The 21,661-nt window shown below is 43.3% G+C and overlaps 1 protein-coding gene across 4 annotated transcripts in view; it reads right to left on the reverse strand.

Annotated features, from left to right (window-relative positions):
- Positions 1-21,433, reverse strand: part of TP53BP2 (tumor protein p53 binding protein 2) — a 56,125-nt gene extending 34,692 nt beyond the window's left edge. For 2 of the 4 annotated variants that reach the window (XM_064709463.1, XM_064709462.1), the window contains exons 1-2: positions 21,241-21,433; positions 142-289 (exon numbers count right to left, since the gene is read on the reverse strand). In XM_064709463.1, coding sequence (XP_064565533.1) covers positions 142-289; positions 21,241-21,267 — 175 coding nt within the window. In that variant the 5' untranslated portion in view covers positions 21,268-21,433. Of the gene's footprint in view, positions 1-141; positions 290-6,969; positions 7,059-14,117; positions 14,191-21,240 lie in introns of those variants that run through there. The other 2 variants (XM_064709464.1, XM_064709465.1) reach the window with 2 other exon arrangements.
- Between the last annotated feature and the right edge of the window lie 228 nt (positions 21,434-21,661).

Below are 21,661 nucleotides of genomic sequence, written 5' to 3' on the forward strand. Positions count from 1 at the left end.
AGCCAGTGTGATGAAGAAACCAATGAAATGGCAATGCAGGAACTCTCTGGGACAGAATCACATCTTTCCACATCTGTCCATGTGCCACCTTGTCATGAGCAGAGAAGGCCCAGCAGCTCAGCAGCTGCCAGCCTGACCTACCTGAGCCACACCACACCTCAGCCAGGTGGCACTCGCTCTCCCCAGGCTCCTTGCACAGCTCCACCACATCCCTGCAGGTTGTCTCGGGGGTCACTGGCACCTCGGTGAAGTGCTGCTCGTTGTTACTGAGGTACACGGTCAGAAACATCTGCAGGAGACAAAGAAACAGCACGTGGTTACTTTCCAACACAAAGGCAGGCTGCACCTTGGAGTCCCAGCCTGCTGTAAATGCATTCTTTCCCACACAGATAACATCTTATCAACTACAGTGGGTACAATTTTCTAAACAACCCCGAATTTCTTTAAGCTATAAGCAAAAGAGACCTGCAAAAGTAATCTGCTCAACTAAATTACATTGCTGGAGGATTGTGGAGATTCTCAGTTCGGTCAAAGAGAATTCTCCCAGGCTTCAGGCCTGGGAAACTTAGAGAGGAAGAATTAAAACAATTATTATCTCTCTTTCTGTTCATGTTGTTTATAGGTAAGTACCTTCAGAGTGGGCTATTCATGGTTCACCAATAGTGTGAAAAGTTTTACTTTGAGACCAGTCAGGTTCCACCTCAGCAATCCTGGTTATAAAAGGATGCCACCTCTTAATAAAGTCTCTCTTTTTCACCTTCTAAACCATGGGGTCATTTCATCTGTCCCTGACTCAACAGTGTCAGAAGATTACTCAGTTTTAAATGTGGACCTGGTGCTCCTTCCTTCCCTCTTCAGGTGATGTGTCAGAACTCCTCTCACTTTACTACCTGTGTGTGTACCCTGCAATCATTTGCCACAACAGGAGAAACAGTCAACTCTGGAGTTCAGCAGGAGTGAAAAACAATGGTAATTACATCTGGTATAAAAAACCACCAGAGTTTTCCACATAGGTAGTAAAGTGGAAACACAATCTGCATTTCTGTAGCACATTTCATAGAAAAGTTCCTAAAAACACAAGTCAACTTGCTGGGCTCTTAGTCTCAGCCTGAAAACAAGGTTACCCCCCAAACCCTATTCCCAAGAAATTAAGGATATTTTACTTGGCTTCCTCTTCACAGCTGGAGAAGGCTCCTTATCTTTGGTTTTGCTGTTTATACACAGCACACAGATGTTCTGGCTTGTGTCTTTCCTGCCACAACTACTAAACAAGCACTCTAAAAAGGCAGTGGCCATATCTGATAGACAACATTGATGATTACTGCCTCTGAGCACCATCTCACTACATGCTATTAATATTAAACTGCTATCAAAGTTTAGCTGCCAGCTAAAAATTAATGTCAGTTCTCTTGAGACCAATTCTCAACTTCAGTCTCAACTGGCTGTTACTCACATGGCCCCCAGCAAGGCAAAAAAATCAAATATATCCAGAAAGCAATTGCTCCACTAAGCATTTGGAACAGCAACCTATACAATTCAGGATTTTTCATACAGATGGAAAAGGTGCTTTCTCAAGAAAAGACAAATCCTTGTCTGTCCTCATTTCTAAAGGGTGAAGGGGATATACATCCTTAGGAGCAAGAGTTCAAAAGGTCAAAGAGGAGGAAAAGGAGGCCAAATCAAACAAGAGGAGAGAGGTATAAATATCCTTCTAAGTGAATTTAAATCATCATTTTCTAAAAGTAACAAAACCATTACTACATGCATTATTTTTGTGATTTTGTGTAAATACTATGGAATTAAGAGATTTTTAATGCCTTTGCAAAGAGAAATTCAGCCCCATCTGTTTCACAGCTTTAGTAATCTGCTGTTGGAGACTCTCAGGGAGTACAACCATGCACATGCACATTCCTGATGTCTCCAAAGCCTTTCCAGGGCTATTCTGAGTGCCAAGATCCCCTTCAACCCTATGAGAGATGGCCTTTACTCTTTTAAAAGCTTTGACAAAAGCACTCCAGACTCTGCACATCTTGTTACACAGACTGCAGGTATTTGTCCCACTCCTGGCAGTGCAAACAGTGTTTTCTGAGCCCTGGCACTACACCAAGAACACAATTTCTGACCACTGGTTTTGCCCAGCTCCCCAAGACAAAGGTTTCTGATCTATTCTGAACACCTTCTACAAATATTCACAGAGAGGAAAAAGCTGAAAGCGAGCTCAAAACTGCCTGATGGCTACATTACCCACCCATTTCCTTGGCACTTTATGGGAGGGGAAAAAAACCCAAGAAATCAACAAGAAAAACCAAACAAAAAGCCAAACTTGGAGCTTGTAAGGAGTGAAATTAGGAAAGAGAATGTGGAGGTAGGTAAGAGTGTGGTAAGTTTACCACACACTTACTATATAGTGAAGATGAGCACAATGGGTTCTGCTGTCGACAGCACAAGGAGGTAGTGACCTAAATTAAGGGACAAAGCTTTCCAAGCAGGAACTCTGACACTTGGCTTCAATCTTTTGTCACAGAACATGTTACAGTGTTTCTCACTCCCCTAGACGAGCCTGGCAGTGAAGGATGTCAGTGCAGCCAGGTAAGAATATCTCTTAACCACAATTACTGGGGCAGAAGAGTATAAAATAAAAAAGAAGTTCCCAAATAGATTTACAGCAGTTTATACAGGTGTGTAAAACATTTCAACTTTTCACATTTAATGCTGTACAACCTTATATTCAGAACAGGAATGCCATTCAGAAATGGCACAGGCTGTGTGTCTGCAACATTTGTTAATTTAAAAGATGAGCTCACAGATGGGAATTAAGAGAAAATTATACAAACCATGGCATTATACACAAAGCAGACCTAATTTGACCCTAGCTGGGCTGTTCACTCTTCAGTGTGCCCATCTATATCCAGTTGTTAATCCTTGGGATTTAGCAATACAGACACTACACAGGAAGGATCACGAGTTGCCATTTCCATCCACAATGCTCAGGATAATTACTAATACATTAAGCCAAGAGCACCCAGACCTGCTGTGTGGCCATTTCTGGGACTTGGGAGTGTCTGCATCACCTCTAGCCCATATACTCTAGAAACCAAGGAAAGGAAAAGCAACCAAACTGCAAATTCCCTAACAAAACATACCTTCAAGTCCTATGAGTCTAAAGCAACTAAAATGTTATGATACTGATGTTATCTCATCCTGCTTCCCTTCAGCTCCAGGGGCAATGCTGAGATGATCAAGTTCTGTAAGTAGTTGTTCTATACTTGCACCAAATGGCGTCACATTTGTCACCAACACTGCCTGCTCACCTGCAGGGCCTCCTGGGGTACCCTGGAGCTTAGGGCAAGCTGACCAGAGAGCACCCATCACAGAGATGCCTCTTCCCAGAGAGGTGAAGAAGGGAAAGATGAAGAAGCTGATGTGAACCAAACGCCTGCTGCGATTTCTCAGTGCTGCTCATCGCCCTCGGTGGCTGCTGGGGCTGGCACCACCCCAAACTGGGATCCCCAGGACTCATTCCTGCTTCCCTTGGGAATGGTTCAACCGTGACATTCATTACCCACCCCAGCAGTTAGTTTGTATCACTGTTTTACTGCTGTGTGGCAACAAGAAACAAAGGAAATGAGTGCTCTCCGGACGCTTTGTTGATAAACTGGAATCCTTACATTAAACAGTTTCTCACTCCTCCCCGAAACTGAAGATGTTAAGACAGTTGTATACAAACACGCAGCAATTTCAGAGGGAAAAAAACCAACATGCAAAAAATTCAGTTTCAAACTAGGCATAAATGAAGCACTTGATTAAAAAAAAAAAAACAAGGAAGACAAATTTCAATCAGACTTTCTATTTTTTTAAAGATAGCATGAAAGCAACTACTGAAACATCTGATAACTCCATATAGCCTTGGATGAGGGTTTTTCTCTCCCTTACAAAAACTGAGTTTTATGAATTCCCAGCACACACACCAAGCATTTTTGACTCAGATCCCTAAATTAAGGTCTAAACTAAAAGATTATCCTTCTTTTCCCAGCCCAAAACCAGGCTCACTATAGGTACTGAAAAGCTTTAAAATAGAAAAGCACTGCAGTACTTTGGCATACTGGGGAGAAGCCAGGGGTGTTGGGAGAAACCAGGGGTGTTGTGCATCTACTGAAGCAATTCCTTTTAAAATCACATCAGAAATTCCAGCTGACTCTGCTCCAGCTTAGAAAATAGAAGTTTGCAGTTATGGAGCCACCAAATGAGGCAGTTTCGATCGGCTGCACCAAGGACACCAGAGGAAGCCCAAGGTCACACGAGCTGAAGCAGGGGAGAATTTTTTAAGGAATCACTGCAGTGCTTGACTTCCAAACAGCTGGATGGAAAAGCAGAGCACTGAACATAAAGGACTTCATATCCCAAAAAAGCCTGACACCTCAGTCACAAATACTGTAAATCAAAAGCGACTCTGACAAATGGGAGAGAGAATTATGGATCTAACTTTATTATTAGAAGGTTAATGAATTACTTTATTATACTACACTATGTACATTTGATTTAAACTGAATTTGCTATGCACTTGTGTTTACAACTGCACAGAATTGCGTTTATTTCTGATTTTTTCGTGACTGTCCTGTGACTTATACACTTTCATGACCCTGATAGGCCAAGGGAATAAAACATCATTACTTTGGGTAAACAATTTTTATATTGCATTTCACTTTAGCACAACATACGTACAGCAAGCAAGATAAGAATTGTGTTTTCTTTCTTCTCTGCTTGTTTCATAGTTTTTCTTTGTTTAGAGGGCATATGAATACCACAAGTCACAAATATTTCAAAAATTCACATTGGTGTGAATTTTTGAAATGTGCAGTACAATTTGAGCACCCCCAGCACAAAATGTATCATTTTGCTTTAATTTATTTATGAATGAACTCCAACTACAGCCACTAAGTCAGGATTGTAACACACCCAGGAACAGGAAGGGAGCTTAGTAAGAAAAGCAACCAAAAGAAGGATAGAAGAGGGCATCAATTAAAGAAAATCAAGGGCCATTTTATAATCCTCCATCTCTCTCCTGCACATCAAGCAGCCTTACCTTTGCCTGAAAATCTGACCCATTCATTGCTGAGCTCATCAACTAGATCATTTCATACAATTATACACCTATATTATTCTATTTCATACAATTATACAACATTTCATACAATTACAACTATATTAAATACAAAAGGTCTCAACATCTGCAAATGCATTTTCAACTGAAAGTAAAATATTTAAGAAAGCCTAGCACTTTAACAGAGCTAGCCAATGACCACACTCTATTCTGGCTCCTGCTTGGTTGCCACACAAAACAAAAATTAAAAACAAAGTAATTTTTTTAAACATCCAAATCCAGAAGAAACCATTTCCAAAAACTAACCTGAGCAAACACAAGTCTTATAATTCCCATCCATCTAACAAGATATCATTACACATCAAAGGCCTTGAATCACTCTTCTCCTTAGATCAGAAGGCCTCAATTATTGATTAAAGTGGGGGGAATAGAAATGCAATTCACTTTTCAGCTTTGATGGTGTTTCTGCAAGGATCAGACTTCTCTTATTCCTTAGTTATTATAAAGCTGATGTCACATCTTTGGAATTAAAAGGGTGCTAAATTGGATACTTTCTAATTCATACACTAATAGCATTCAAGTATTCAGGTTTCAAATATTCAGAAGAACACTCTTATATGGGGCAAGATGTAAATTAAAATACACTTAATTAATTCCTGAAACTACCTGAGTTAAAAGGGACACATTTCCCCCCTCCTCACATATCTAGAAAGAATCTTAATTCTGATCACAAAATGTCAGCAACAAGCAACCATCAGCAAAACTCAGCCCCTAATAAAAGATATTCAAGAATAGAATATATTAAAAAAAATAACCCTGTTTTTCACTATTGTCTGGATTCCTAACTTTATGGAGGCTTCCTGCACAGCACGCACTGTACAACACAAACCATGGCATCTATTCACACAGTATTCTTCAGCTTCAAAGCACTTTATGAGCAGGAAGTCATGACACAAGCAAGCAGTTTCCTACTTTACAGGCAGGGAAACTGAGGCACACAAGGAGAAAACAGCAGAGCCAATCCCATTATTTGATAGCCAAACAAGCAAACTGCCTCTGGAAAATTTGATTCATTTTGTTACTCTGCATCAGAGCTAATAACATCATTCTGTAGCACATTCTTTATTAGCTGCATTTCAGACTGAAACCTAATCCCTTCAAGCACTCATTACCTGTGTTCAAGATTTTTTTATTTCCATAACACAGCTAAATAATGGTTTTAGCTTGCATAACAAATTTTCTCAGCTGTCATTTTTAAGGAGGCATTACAAGTCGTTCTTTTAGGTCTTTTCAATGAATTTACATCCTTTCCTATGAATTTAAATCCTGAACTAAAATGTAATTTTAGAAGCTAGTTTTAGTTCACTGAAAAACTAGCAACAAAAAATTTTAGAATAGATTAACTATCACATTTCAAGTACAGGTGAGAGAAATAACTGCTTTTACCCACAGTTTAAACTACTACTAAGCCTTCCCTGATAAATACAAAACCCCTCCACACACAGAGTTTTAAATTTAAAAGTCTTGCATCTTACCTAGTGGGAGCAGTGATGCTGCACCTTCCCAGATGGCTACAGAGAAATCAGTGGTTAAAACAGATATTTTTGCTGACTTGATGCAACTTTCTAAACAACAGAAGACAGCCTGCACAACAGCACATTTTCCTGTTGTGAGAAGCAGCAGTCAGAGCTGGTGCACAGTTACAGCTCTCCATTCAGTGCAAACCATACCACAACAACAGAGTAATTCAGTCATTCTTCTGCATGAACTTCCCCAGACCCTGAAAACCGTCCTTCCACAGGCAACATCCTCCCTAAAGATTAAGGTAAGCAAAAGATTAAGGTAAGCAAAGATAATAATAGACTTACTAGAACACGGGCACATGGGATGCCTGCTATCCCTGATCCTCTTCAATAAGAGAAATGCAGAGTAAAGTTTAGTTCTTGCCTCCAGCCACACCCAAACACGGAGAGTTCAGCTCTTGCCATCTCCTCACACTCCACTCTGTTTATTCTGCACTGGCTTTGGGCCATAAATATGGGAAAGGAAGTTATGATGCAAGGTAGGTGGAGTACAGTAGGAAGCACCATGGGATTGTTCAGATTATTCCCAGTCTATATAAAGCACAGCCCTTTTCCCTTCTCATTGTATCACGGCAGAAAACAAGACTGAGCTTTTACTCTCAATGGCATGGTATTATTTAAATAACAAACTTACTTAAACAATAAGTTTGTTATGCATTTGTATTTTATCTTTAGCAAAAATGTCAATTTTTTCCAGGACTTAAAATACAACATAGATATGTGTGCATTTTGCTGCTTTCAGCTCATTTTTCCATTCCTCAAAGAGAAAGCTTTCCCCTTCCTTTTTTTCCTCCTCCCTGTTATCCTTAGTGTAGAGAGAACAGAATGAAAGCCATCTGCTTATGGTATATGCTAGCTCAACTGGGCAAAGGCTGTAGCACAAATGCCACATTACATCTCTATCAGGCATCTGAATCATCATGATGGGAATCTGAAGAGCTGCAAGGGAAACAGCCCCAAGTTCTGGCCAAGTATTGTTACTGTCTGAAATTAATGGATGGATGTTTGCTCTCATTCTACTTCATGGGCTGCAACCTCAACAACAGAGCTCGGCACTGCAGTTCAGACTTACTAATGAGGAATATGCAATAACAATTTTCCTGCCAAATCTTGTAGAAAATCATTATCTTAGATTAGCAATTTTGATTTTGTGAAGTCTATCAGGACTGGTAAACACAGGATTCCTGACCTACATCCCCCTTTCTTTCAGCTAAGCATTATGCACCCAGTCTTTCAGAGCTTTCCAAACAAAGACTTTTACTTTGAACCCAAGTTACGTTTTCCAGCTTGACATTTTTCTTCAGGCATTTTCATACACAAGAAAGCAAAAGTCCTCCCACAAGCCAGACATCAGAAAGGTCTATGCAAATAAAGCTCAGTATTTTGGATGAACACTCAGCACAGGAGCAACCTAACTCCCCATTCCTTGGCTGAGCTACCATGTATCACACAAGGCAAGAAAATCTCAAAGGAGGCTTTTAAAACCACCCAAAATTTTAAACTGCAAGGATCTATTGCAAAATCAGCATTTAGTAGGGAAAAAAATATCTGAAAGTTTGTAGTGGGTTGACCCTGGCTGGATGCCAGGCTCCCACCAAAGCCTCTCTATCACTCCCCTCTGCAAATGAATGAAGGAGACAAAATATAATGAAGGATTCATACACTGAGATAAGGAGCTGGAGATCACCCCCCAAATAATGTCACAGGCAAAACAGATTCAAAACAGAGATATTAAATGAATTTATGATTAGAAAACTCAGAGGAGGAAAATAAGAAGTACAATAAGACCTTTCTGCCACCCTTCCAGCTTTAGCTCTTTTCCCCCAGCAGTGAAGGGAGACAGGAATAGGACTGTGGTCAGTTCATCACAGGCTGTTCCTGCTGCTGCTCAGGGAGAGGAGTCCTTCCCTGCCACAGTGAGGGTCCCTCCCACGGGATAAAGTTCTCCATGAACTTCTCCAGTGTTAGTCCACCACCCCAAGTAAGAGTTCTCCACAAACTGCTACAAGGTTGGTCACTCTTCCAGAGCTCAGTGCCTCAGAGGCACAGCCTGCCCCAGTGAGTCCCCCACAGGTCCTGCCAGGAAACCTGCTCCAGCATAGGCTCCTCTCTCCACAGGTCTGAACGTCTCCTCTAGGAGCCTCTTCCACCATGGGCCTCCCACAGGTTCAGAGCCCCTTCAGAGCCTCTTCTTCATGCCCCTGCTCCAGTGGGAGTCTCCTCCATGGGCTGCAGGTGGATCTCTGCATCCCCATAGACCTCCAGGAGCTGCAGGGGCACAGCTGCCTCAGCACAGTCTTCGCCACAGGCTGCCAGGGAATCTCACTTCCAGTGCCTGGAGCACCTTCTCCTCCTCAGCCAATCTTGGTGTTTGCAGAGTTGCTCCTCTCACATACTCTCCCTCTGCTCTTCTCCAGCCATAATGACATCTGCACAATTTTTTTTTTTTTTTTTTTTTGCTTCTTCCTAAATATGTTATCCCAGAGGTGCTGCCACTATTTCTGACTGGTTCAGCCTTGGCCAGCAGTGGGTCCATCTTGGAGGCTGGCTGGAATTGCCTCTGCTGGACATGGAGGAAGCTTCTGGAAGTTTCTCACAGAAGCCACCCATGTAGCCCTCCCCCACCAAAACCTGGCTATACAAACCCAATACAAGGATAAAAACCAAACAAATTGGCCTGTAAGATATATAAAATACATTGGTTTCAGTAACATGTGTAGGAAACCACAGCCTTTTACTGAGCACCCACATTCGCCAACACCAATCATCCACAGCTCATTCTGCTCAATACCTGGATCCACTTGAATTTGCACCAAAGCAGTTACACAACTGCAGAAATCCAGAGTAAACAAACCCTGCATATATTCTTCACATTACACCACACAGCAGCACGTTCACAGATCCCTGTCACTGCCATCTGTGCAGCTCCTCTCCTTCAACACATTCCCTTCCACCCCAAAATACTCTTTCCCTTTCTCCCCAAATCCTTCCTCATGGATCCTTGCAGACACCACTTGTGCACTGCTGGACATTTTACCATCAACTCCTGCAAGCTGGCTGTCAGAACAGCAAGCCCACACGTGGTGTTTGGGCTTGTACTCTTGGTGTCCTACTTGCAGCTTGCTCCTCCTCCTCCTGGAGCTGGCAAAGGAGAACTGGATCTTTGGAGGTTTGTCCCTTCAGGCAGACTCTGCCTCATCTTCTGCATTCAGCACCAAGTTATAAACACTTCGTACACAAGCAGAATGAAATTAATGTTATTTTCAGGCAGATAAAAAAATTATACCACGTAATTCTTACAACAGATATGTACTACAGCAAAGGGGAGCAGTCCGACTCATCCAACATAATCACAGGGGGGTTCCAGTTGCTCCTCTTCCCATTCTTCAGCACCAAAACATGGGCTGTTCCCAATGATCCTAAAGCCAAAGCAACATCCAAGCATAATGAGTGGGGTTATGAACTCAAGCTTAAGCCTGAATCATCTCAATTTTCCGTACTTACGTCAAACTCAGAGGAAGTCTTTGTACAAAAGAAAAAAAAGGCAGTAATAACTTCATAAAGAAAAATAAAAAAGAAAGTAGGCTGCTCTTGCTGTAATTGAGCTTCCCCTCATTGGGAATAAGTGTTATGGTTCCTTCAGCCTCCTACATGGCCAGAGGCCAAAAAGGGGCCACAGTAAATGCTCCCTGTGGGGATTTGGGAGAATTGCAAATCTCAAGACAGTCCTTTAAAATGCAGGTACTTTCTCACAATGAAAAGAAAGCCCAGTGTTTTTCCTGGTAATAAAAAAAGATTTTGTACAAGACTCTTCCTGAAGAAAAGCAAAAATAGATATGCATCAGGGATAAAAGCATTTTTAACACCACCTACACCTAAACAACACAGGCTATCGCAGGATCTGGCACCTTTCCCACCCACACCACACCTCCTACTGCCTAAGACACCAACTCTTCCTGGGTTTAAAAACTCTCCTTTTCTGCTTTTCCAGCCAATTTGTAATAATCTACCAATAAAAAGACAATCAGCATTCACACCAGGAAGCAGCTCCACCTCAGCCCACCAGAACACACAAGGCAAAGTCACATTTATCATACAGCAAGTGTCTACCCATACATCAAGCACATTTATAACTTAAATTCTATTTACTGACACCAGGGGGCTGCGCTGGTGGGAGCACCCATGGGGGAGGGCAGGGTATGGAAGCAGAGGAGAGGAATTTCTTTTTTTGTGAGTCAATGTATCTAAAATGGTATTAAAAAAAGAAAAGAACAAGAGAGCAGAAGATTTGTGATGTAACAGCAAGACAAAACAAATCATGTAGCAAGTCAGGAAAAAAAAAAAAGCACAGAACACTCATTTACTCCAAACCCAGCAACTTCACAGAGCTCTGTGCCAAACACTGCTGAAAACACATTGTATTAGTCACTCCTCCAGGAAAACAGCTGTCAAAACCTGTGTCCTACCTCCATAAAACACTCCAAACCAAAACACTCATGACACACACAGGTAGGTCAGAGGACACACCATTCCTGGCAGCTGAAACAATGGCATATTTAACCACACAGATTAATTCCAGTGCAGGAAAAGTCACAGGACACACTGGGCTGTTCTGTGATGCAAGCTGAGCAGTCTGGTACCCTAAAATGCATTACTACAATGGTAAATTCAAAAGCATTTTAGCACATCACAGCCTGGGCTGACATCTCCTTTATGCTCCAATTCCAGAATGTGCTCTTCAGCCATCTACCTGCAGGACAAGCAAAAAACAGACCAAACCAACCCAAACTAGCAATTTCAGACCACAGAGCACAACAGTGTGTCTATTTATCACTTTCCAAATCTGCTCTGTCTTCCTACATATTTGCTATTACAATGTAGAGGTTTCCTTGCTCCATCTTCTAAATATCACCAGAGTAAATGCTATGTTTTTGTTATTTTATGTTTTCCAATTTAATCCTTGAAATGAGTGACAACACACAAAGATGGTGCAGAAATTCCCCTGTATTACCACCTCTAAAGGGAGAGTGTGGCATTCACATTCTCTGAAAAAATCCCTTCACCCAGGATTTTCTCCTGGGAAGCTGAGAAGCCTCAGAGATAAAGGAAAACAATTCTTATCTCATTTGTTTCTCCTGTGTTGTGTTCACATGTGGAATGTGTTTGGAGATTGTTTACCCACAGGTGATTGCTTCATTGGATTTCTGGTGTGAGTTGTTTTGACTCTTTGGCCAATTGGGGCCAAGCTGTGTCAACACTCTGAAAAGAGTCATGAGTTTTCATTATTATCTTTTTAGCATTCAGTAAGTATCCTTTCTGTATTCTTTAGTATAATTTAGTATAGCATTCTTTAATATAATATAGTACTATAAAGTAATAAATTAACCTTCTGAGAACATGGAGTCAGATGTTTCATTCCTGCTTTGTTGGGGCATTCCCTGAAAATACCATAAGGGCAGGAAAAGGATAGGCATCAGCTGACTGCTGCTCAATGGAGAGCTGAGGGACACCACAACCCTCCCAAACCCACATTATTTCTGATTGCACAGCCCCATGACAAATCACCTCCATCATGGAAGTTTTTAGCTCCTTTTTGCCTTTATTTGCTACAAACCATCACTCAAATCCTTACTAAATTCAAGGGGAGGCTACAAAAGCCACGTGGCTTTGGGTGTGGATGGAAACCAAAGGAACAAGACCATCCATTTGAGCAGCATCCTACTATTAAATTCATTAGGTGCAATGTCACACCACACCTTTGCAGAAGGGCAGCCCTTCCCAGCTCACCAGCAGCTCTGGGTGGGTACACACCCCTGCTGCATGGCAATGACCTTCACTTGGCACATCCAGGACACACCACACTGCAGACAACCAACACAGCCACCAGCCATGCCAAAGATGGCCAGCACCAAATGCTTGGTGATCACACCTATGTGACAACAGCGGATTTTATTATTATTATTATTATTCAAAGCCATAAAGGAGGAGTTTTGTCCTACTTCTTCTGGGCTGCAACACACAAGTCATGAGTAACTAAGGCAGCAGCCATTCGGTTGGCACAGAGGACACACTGAGCATTTGCAACACAACAGATGGATCTTTGTTGTTATTTTGCAGGTTAAAAGGGATCAGTGGGGCTAGTCCAACAGCAGAAATGATAAATGGCCAGACAGTCTCAGCCAAGCACTTTACAGTAACAGGATATGTAAAACTCCAGCAGAACTGGGAAGGAGAAATCTTGATCCCTTCAGTCAGCCCATGAGCCCAAGCAACCTGCTTGATCCAACCTTTGCTCCTGTGGAGCTCTACACATTTTAATTTGTATCCCAAACATTCAGGCACTCCACCAGACACTGCAGAAGGGTGGCAGATTGTAGAGCTGATCACTGTCTGACAAGTTTTATTTAAGTGCTTTCACTCCCCACAGCTCTCTCCAGGCAATAGCAGGCTCTGTGCAGACACAACTGAGAAGTGAAGGGACAACAGTTCAGCAGGGCAAGGCAGCAGAGCTTGCTGGGTGGCTTTTGGCTTTGCAGGTTGTCACCAAAGTCATGACAGTAAACAACACAGTGATGCACAGAATGGTGGTTGCTTAGGTGATGTCACACCTATTTTAAATGAATTAAACAGAGCAGAGTTTAAACAAATAACATTCATATTATGCCAGGCTCCTCTCGCTTCAAGAGCTTCAGAAGTTGTCCCTTTCAGCCTGGTACTACTTGGCTGCTCATTCAGCTTCCCTGGAGGTAGAAAACCTTCTCTCAGCCAACAGCGCTAAATACTATTTGCAAGAAAAGTAGCCTAAATAACAATGTTTTTCTGCAACACTGGTAAATCACTCTGAGAAGGGCCTTGTGGGCAGGACCTAAGGACAGCACAGAGGGACAAGAGTGCAGAGGCAAGAAGCACAGAGTGCTGTGCCCACGGCTTCCCTGCACAGACCTTCCCTTGCAGCAGAATCTGTTCTCAAACGGCTGGAAGATGCAGCCTGGAGAGGCCACACAGCAGCACGACAGGACAGCAACACTTCAGAAACACAGCCTGGACATGAGCCATGGCAGAGTCCCTTTGTCACCTTGGTATTTCACAGGAGAGCTCCCTGCCATTCTCCTGGGGGATTTGGTTCATTTTGCCTGGTCCCTTGCACTCTGCCTTTCACAACTCAGTGACACCTCCCTCACTCCACTACAGTCAGAATTCAGATATTCCCTGCTGTGTCAGCTTCTCCTGAACACTTAATTCATGTTGAGAGACACACAGTTGTACTACAGCTGAGACCAGAGCAGCTCTAACAAATTCTAAGAATGCCATCCTTCTGGGGGTCTTCCCTGGCTTAGGATATCCAAAGACAGCAGGAAAGGGTTTCACTTGTCTGGAGAAATCAGGCAGAAGCTAACAATCACTACTGTCACCTTATTTCAAAAGTCCCATACCTTCTTGGTGAGTTCTCACTGGCAGCTCCTCACAGCACTGACTCCTTCCCCTTCACAGCACAGCCAACAAACTCCAACTCTCTCCTCACCCAGCTCACCCACTCTTTTGTAGCACTCATCATTATTGGACACAGCTGTGCCCTGTTAAGGGCAGGCCTGTTCCCAATCTTTGGTGATTGGTACAGCTGCAACTCCTCAGGTGTGAGATTGCCTTCTGCACTATTCTCTTACATTCTATCCCTGCACAAATCACTGCTCTGTGTGATTCAGATACTGACCTAGGTAAGATTCTGCATTCAGCACAGCAAACACAGAGAGCAGAGTGAAAAAGGTGTGTGCACACTCCTAAAAAAAGAAAAAGGAGAAAGTGCACTAGACAAGCCACCACTCAGGCAGCAGGGAAATTAGCAAGTTAAAACTGTGCACAGGTATTACAAAAACAGCTGAGCAAGAGACCCAGCTACAGGGAGTAAAAGCCCTCCTCTGAATTCATATTATTTGCTAGCCCAGCCAAGTTGCGCAACTTCAGCTTTGTTCAGCAAAACCAAGGAATAGGAGGGTGAGATTCCTGTGTCTTGCTGAAGAGGCTTGTGGCTACTGAAATTCAGGAAAGCGACAGTCACCTTGTAGAAGGTGAAGCCTTCAACACCTTGAGAATGCAAGAAGGATAAACCACAGCAAGAAGGATAAACCACAGCAGCACTTACATGGAGCCTTCCAACTCCTTGTTCACACTCACAGGCTGCTGCTGCACTGGAGCTGCTCTGGTTTGGTGCAGAACACAGCCCAAATACATTAAAAAATATATATTTTTACTCTTATAACAGAAGGAAAATTAAATAAGAAAAATACACAATTCCAGAGACTCTTCCTTAGCTTTCAATTGAAATAAACAATGGGATTTAACACCCTAATGAAATGGAGGAAAACCAGTAATCTAGACTTAGATCTAAATTACTCCCTAAGTAGTTAAGTTTCACAAAATAGAAGTATCAAATTACAAGGAAAATCTAACTTATTTAACAAAAAACCAAAACGAATCCCACACACTGCTTCTTATCCAAGATGCATCTTAAACAGTGAAAGCGGAATATTTATTTTATGTATTTTAAAGGATTTGTGAAGCATCTCTTTCAGGGCCCATTCTCAAGTGTGGAACGCAATGAATTACCACCAGAGTTCTCTCCCCATTTGTGATTAACCCTACAAATCATTTAAATGCTGATGTTGGATATGACAGACCTGTATTTCAGCTGCACCACAATGTCCCACTTGGTTTGACTCTACAGCTCCTCCACATCCCAGGCTGAGCTCACTGCATGACCTCTAACAAATGGCTCAACCTCCCTGCAGCTTCTGCTCACTTTATTCAGTTATGATCCACAGCAGTTTGCATTTTACAGATCAAATGTTTGATACAGAATAACTCAATAATGTCAGAACCTTTAAAGTCATCTTCTTGTCAATTCTGTGGGAACATGTCCATGTTTTTACAGGAGTTTGCATATTATCACCCAGGTACACTGCAGATAAAGGAATCAATTTTATTATCAAGAAAACAAGTGATAACTGCAGTACAAGCTTGATTTTAAAGTGTCTATGCTTTACTTTGCATAAGCATTAAATAAACACATGAAAAGGGTTTTAAAACAATGCAAAACGCTAGACAAATGTACTAAGTTTTCCCCTAATCTTCCGCTTTAAAATAAACACCAGTAAAAGGTAGGGCACTGCACACAGCCATCTATCAAAGGTCCATATCAGATTAAGACCAGGAAACATCACAGCAGTAGAGAATCAATTTGTACAGAAACTACACTACCAGCTCAGCAAAAAACTTCTTGGTATTAACACCACAGAAACAAAACCCAAAGGGTTCATCCTTAAAACACCAGTGGGGTCAACATCCATGTTATCCCATCCCTCTGGTGAAACACCCCATGAGTACAAGTGCATGACTAACCCTAAACAGCAGCAGCAAGATCCTGAACATTAATGATTGACTAAATGCAAACAGCAACGGCAGAAGACAACTTTGTGCCCTTTAACACGTCAGTCACAGTTGCTGTTCTGTCCCAGCTCACTGCTCCCTCTCCTTGAACATTTATCCCAAACTGCAGCAAGTTATCCAACACTGTTTTAAACAACACTTCAGGTCTTTCATGTTCCACAGACAAGTCTGAAACCTCTAAACCAGTAAAGCAGTAGTGACTAAGATAATTAAGCACACTTCACGTGATGTCCAGGATTTCTGGTGACCTTTACTCACAGTATCATCCCACTGTTTGGGAACTGAACATCAAAAAGACTTTGCCTGACTCACAAGTGACTAAGCTGACAGAAACCAGGCCTCAAGATAATAAAACTGAGAGCAAAGAGAAGATTTATCTGCTCGTTACCTCCTGAATAGGAGCATCCTCCAGTTCCCAGAGCACTGAGTACCTCTCACATTTCACAAGCCCAGACATTAAGAGGATCTTGGCTGTTCCTTTGTTCAGTGGGAAGGAAGGACAAGGAGGCAAGAAGTCCTTTTCCAGCTGTGCCACCAAGCCATGGCAGGCAGCCTGAGCCCATCTTGTCAGGGTTCCACCAGGGAGGCTGTGTGGCAGCAAGGCACGACTGTGCAGTAATTAAACCAACTCCATAACACACACAGAGGGAGAGAGCAGTCCCCAAGGCAGGCTGCTGACAAGGACAGGGCCAGACAAACAGAGCACTTTCAAGAGTTTCTCCATCAATAATTTGAAAGGAATGCTAGGCACACTGCCACGCCACTAGTTTGTTCTGTGGAAATAACCTTTATACCTGCCTTTTTAAAGTCCAACTGACTTGCATGTAAATTAATGCCACAAAGCAGATCTGCTCACCAAAAAAGCAGAGATCCCTTCTGACAACACTAGGAAGAAGACAAAACAAAATTCTGTGATTTATCCATCCATCCCAAACTTCATGACAGCATATTAGCTCTCAAAAGTGTAAATGCAAGAGCCCCACGAGGCACACAGCCCCTGAACTGTTCAACAGATCAGAAGAGGCATCATTAACTATTCCCATGGTCACCACAGCTTGATCTGGTATGAATTTGTAATATTGCCCTTCCCCCATGTCTGATAAAAGCCACACAAAGAAACAAAGATATTAACACACTGCTGTGTAATATAACACAAATTGCAGGTAGAGTGCTATGATACCAAAAAACTACATAGAGAAAATAAATGCATTTAAAACTACTCCTGGAACAATTAAACAATTATTCACTGAACAGAAAAAAAAAAGTAAAAAATATCTTGTTGTAACAGCGTGAAGCAAAGGGAGGGGAAAAAGAAAAAGAGCACTCTGGGAACCTCAAGGCAGTGTTTTCTATTTTGCATAACAACAGGTCAGAGTCTGTAAGGGAAGTCCAAGAGGTTTGAGAAGTTAAGAGCTAAGACAGCCCAGCAAAACACTCACCTAAGCTTTATTTAGCATTCTAGACAGAAAACTTAAACACTGAGTACCACATTAAAGTGTTTGAATATAGCATTAAAACTTTTAAATTATTAACATTAAGTGGATATTCAGTTAAAAGAACACTTAATAAACTAAATCCTCCAATTAGATGAAGATTTGCAGCATACTCTTTGAAGAGCTCTCAGTCTGAAACCCCATTCCTGCACTGAAATCCACGAAAGGGGCCAAGGAAAACAGTGTTAATGACTGATAAACCTGATCAGAGATAAATAATTAAAAGACCACAGGAACAGCACTGAGATCCTACAGCTCACTTATTCCTCTCATAAACTCTGCTGGGGGTCAGTTTGTTTATAAACTTACAGCGGCTTATATTACAAAGCACAAGAGATTCACTTCTGCTAAAAGTTCTTTAGTTAAACTACCAGAGAAGTGCCTCCTACAAAAATTCCCAGAGACAGACTACCTCACTAACTCAGAATCCATACAGCAGCTCCAATTAGTGCAAAACAGCTTTAATTTTTAAATCAGGGTTTTTTAAAGGTGAAATGTAGAGATATCCACAAACTAGTGAGCATTCTGCAGTGAAAATATGTACTTGAAGCGCTCACTGGATGTGGCAACTCCATGAAGATCTCTTGGACAAGATGCTAGACTTCAGAAGGAAAGCACTACTCCTTGGGGTATCAAAGTTGCAGCTTTCAAGTTACACTTGAAAGTTTAACTTGATTAGAAAAGAACACATGGTTATCAAGAACCTGGATGTCAGACATTTCAGTCATTTGTGATGACAGAAGGCAAAACTTACAAAGGAATTAAAGTGCTCTCCAGTTTGCCAAGTTAGTCCCTAACAATACAGCTCTGAGTCTGGATCCATCCCAGTTTCAAGAGGCCCCCAGGAACCAATGCACATAATTCAAATTGAAAAATTATTCATTAAATTCTCTGGGTATTAAAGGGTAGCTCAATCTACCACATCCCACATTCTGACAGAAAAAAAAAAAAAACCCAAACATTTATCCAGCATGCATAATGACCCAAATTATTTCTCAATACATACTCCTTTTAGGGTAATAATGTAAAATAAAAGGAGAGATACCAATTATGCTGTGGAAAAATATGCTATTTTAGAAAGTGTTTCCAGCTCCTTTTCACTGCTTAACAGTACCAGTCACACTCCCACAAGCCTTCACAGATGAAAGGTGAGACAACCTCTCACAGCTTGCCAGCATTAACCCTGTTATTACCTTCATCAGTAGAGCTACACACAAATTACTTCTTAGCACAGCCGCGTGCAGAATTTCAGTCCCACTGCCCTCACATATGGTTACAGCAGCAGTTGAGCTCTATCTGTCATTACCACAAGGAAAACATTCCTATTTCAGGGTAGTCTCCCAAGAGCATGAGTAGTTGTGCTGCTACAGCAATTTCCCAGCTTTTCCCTGGCAGCTGCTCAGAGGTGAATTCCTGGCTGGGCTCACGTTGCCTGTATTTCCCACTTGGGGAACAAACTGTGTTGTTTAATCCTTTGCCCACGCTCTCTTCTGGAGCACAGGAGATGGACTTGGAGCTGAGAGTTAAAAATCATATATAGATTATTTTATTTGTAGGGTGGGGAAAAGAAGGAGACATCTTAAACTTTTAAGAAACAAAACATTTTGTAGATGGTTTAGGGCCAGCCTACTACTTCTCATACAAACAATGAAGAAAAAGATACTGAAGTTATGAACACTGCACTACTGAACAAATAAAAGAGCCCTCATGTCCTGTTCCCTCTCTTTTTCCAACCCTCCTTCTCTGCCCATCTCAAACTTTTTTTATCTGAAAAAATAAATGAGAGGTTTTTTTTATTATTACCTAAAAAACAATGAGGAAATCTGGAGAAAAGCTTTTTAAGCTGAATTAAAAGTCCTAATACTCAAAATACTTACATTTTTATTCCTTAAGCCACTTATCAACCCTCACAATCCTTTCATTATTCGCAGTAAACACAACGTGAAAAGGCCGTATTCACCCCTTTATTTACGTGTTAAAAACCAGAATCCGTAATGAGTTGAGTCATCAGCCAAAGAGAAGTCGCAGCCACCGGGGCAATGCATACTCTGGAACTTGTCACCTGCGAATGCTGATGGGATAAGGCTGCGCCTGTTTGTTTTCTCCTTTATTTGAACTCAGTGACGAGGAACTCACCAGCAACAGCATCTCTTGAAGATTTCACTGATATACGAGGGCGCTTACCTAGCTCAGTTTTGACATGGATTGAATCAACACCTTGTTATATTTACTGCTTGTTTTTCTAAGTTTTTACAGGCAGACAACACCACTGTTGACAGACAACACAGTGGCTATTTAATCTAGTTGGGCTCATTTTGTGTCTGTTCCTCCCTCATTAGCTAGAGCAATCGTCACCCAGCCTTCTCTAGTGTTCTGCGAGATCAAATTATCGCTCATTATTTCCTCCTAATTGCAGAGGAAGAACCTCACACCTATAGCAAAACAAGCCTGCCTGAAACACCCACATCCTTCCAGCACGGATTCCCAGTTTCACCTTTCACTACAGCTCCTTTGATTGCTTCAGTCAGTTCCTTGAAGAGTTAAACTAGAAATAATCTTTAATACAAGAATGCTGTTGAAAGAACCACCTATGCGTGCAAAGCTACTCGGTAAGACAGGCCACACCGCCCGGGGGAGGATGGCAGAGAGAACACTTGAAAGCATCCTCAGCTCGGACTAAATAGGTATTAAGCTCGTCAGGATTTTCTGTACATACTCTAGTCTACCAGAACAACAGAATATGGATTTCACGGGGCATCCTGCCACTAAACCCAGGGATTTAGTGGCAGGTGTACCTTCAAAGGAAACTATTTTAACGTCACCGCTTTCGCATGTATTGCGCTGGAAACTAAGGAAAACTGCAACTGACAAAAACGGAGCAGTTTTAAAATTCATGGTAAAACTCCTTAGAGGAGGCGGTGCTCCGTGTGCCCTTTGAAAGTGTTAGAACAGAGACACCTCCCAGAGCCGGGCAGGTTTAGCACACACCGCCGCCAAGAGCTCCCGAAACTGTCGGGGAGGTGGGGAATACCTGCCCCGAGAGCTCCGCACCGCAAACAACGCGGGCTCCATCTTCCTCCTCCGGCAGCCCGGGCACTGCACGGCAAAGCCTCCCAAACCCCCCAGAAACTGCACGGCTCAAAACAACTTTAAGAACTTCGTACTATTAAAAATAATATTAAAAAAAAAAACCAAAACACTCAACCAAGCGAACAGAAACAGAAGAAGAAAGCAGGATCCGGGCGAAGTGCCCACTAGCCCGCGGGAGGGCGGGGAAGCCTCATCCCAGCCGTATCCCCCAGCAGCGGCCGAAGGAGAAGCCCCGGGCGCTGCGGGCCCCCCTCCACCCCGCGCCGCCGCCGGGGCCCCCCGGCCTGGCCCGGCTCCAGCGGGCCCGTCTAACAAGTTGATCCCGGCGTGAAAGAGGAAGAAAAGGAAAACCTGGGAGGGGGAGGGGAAGCCCCTGCGCGGCCGCGGAGCCCGGACCAAGCGGGGGAAGGCGGGCAGGGAACGCCGGAGGGAAGGAGAGTCGCCTCCCGCCCCCCTCCACGGCCGCAGGATCCATTTTCCCTCCCGCTGCCCCGCTCCAACTTTCCGCTCGCCGCGGCCCGGGACTCACCGGCATCATCTTGGAGCCGAACCGCATGGGGGCGGCCGGTGCCGGCCCCGCCACCCGGAGCGGGGAGCGGCGGCCCGAGGGGCGGAGGGGCTGCGCTGCTGCCGCTGGGACGACCTGTTGCGGGAGGCACCCGGCTCGGCCCAGGCTCCGCTTTGTTCCCACCGGGAGCCGCTCTCCCGCCGCCGCCACCTCCTCCTCCCCCGGCTCCGCTCCGAAACTAACCCCGGCCCGGCGAGGAGGAGCCGCCGCGCCCCGCCCGCCGCCCACCCCCGGGAGGGGCCGGCCCACCTCCTGCCCCCGCCGGGGCTGCCGGCCCGGAGCTCCATGAGGGAGGTCAGAGCGCCCGGGGCTCGGCACTCAGCGGGGCTGTGACAATACGAGGTCCGTGGGAGTCCCCGGGAGTCCCCCGAAACCGGGAACG

Source organism: Zonotrichia leucophrys, chromosome 3 (assembly GCF_028769735.1).
Source record: "Zonotrichia leucophrys gambelii isolate GWCS_2022_RI chromosome 3, RI_Zleu_2.0, whole genome shotgun sequence".
NCBI classification, from domain to species: domain Eukaryota; kingdom Metazoa; phylum Chordata; class Aves; order Passeriformes; family Passerellidae; genus Zonotrichia; species Zonotrichia leucophrys.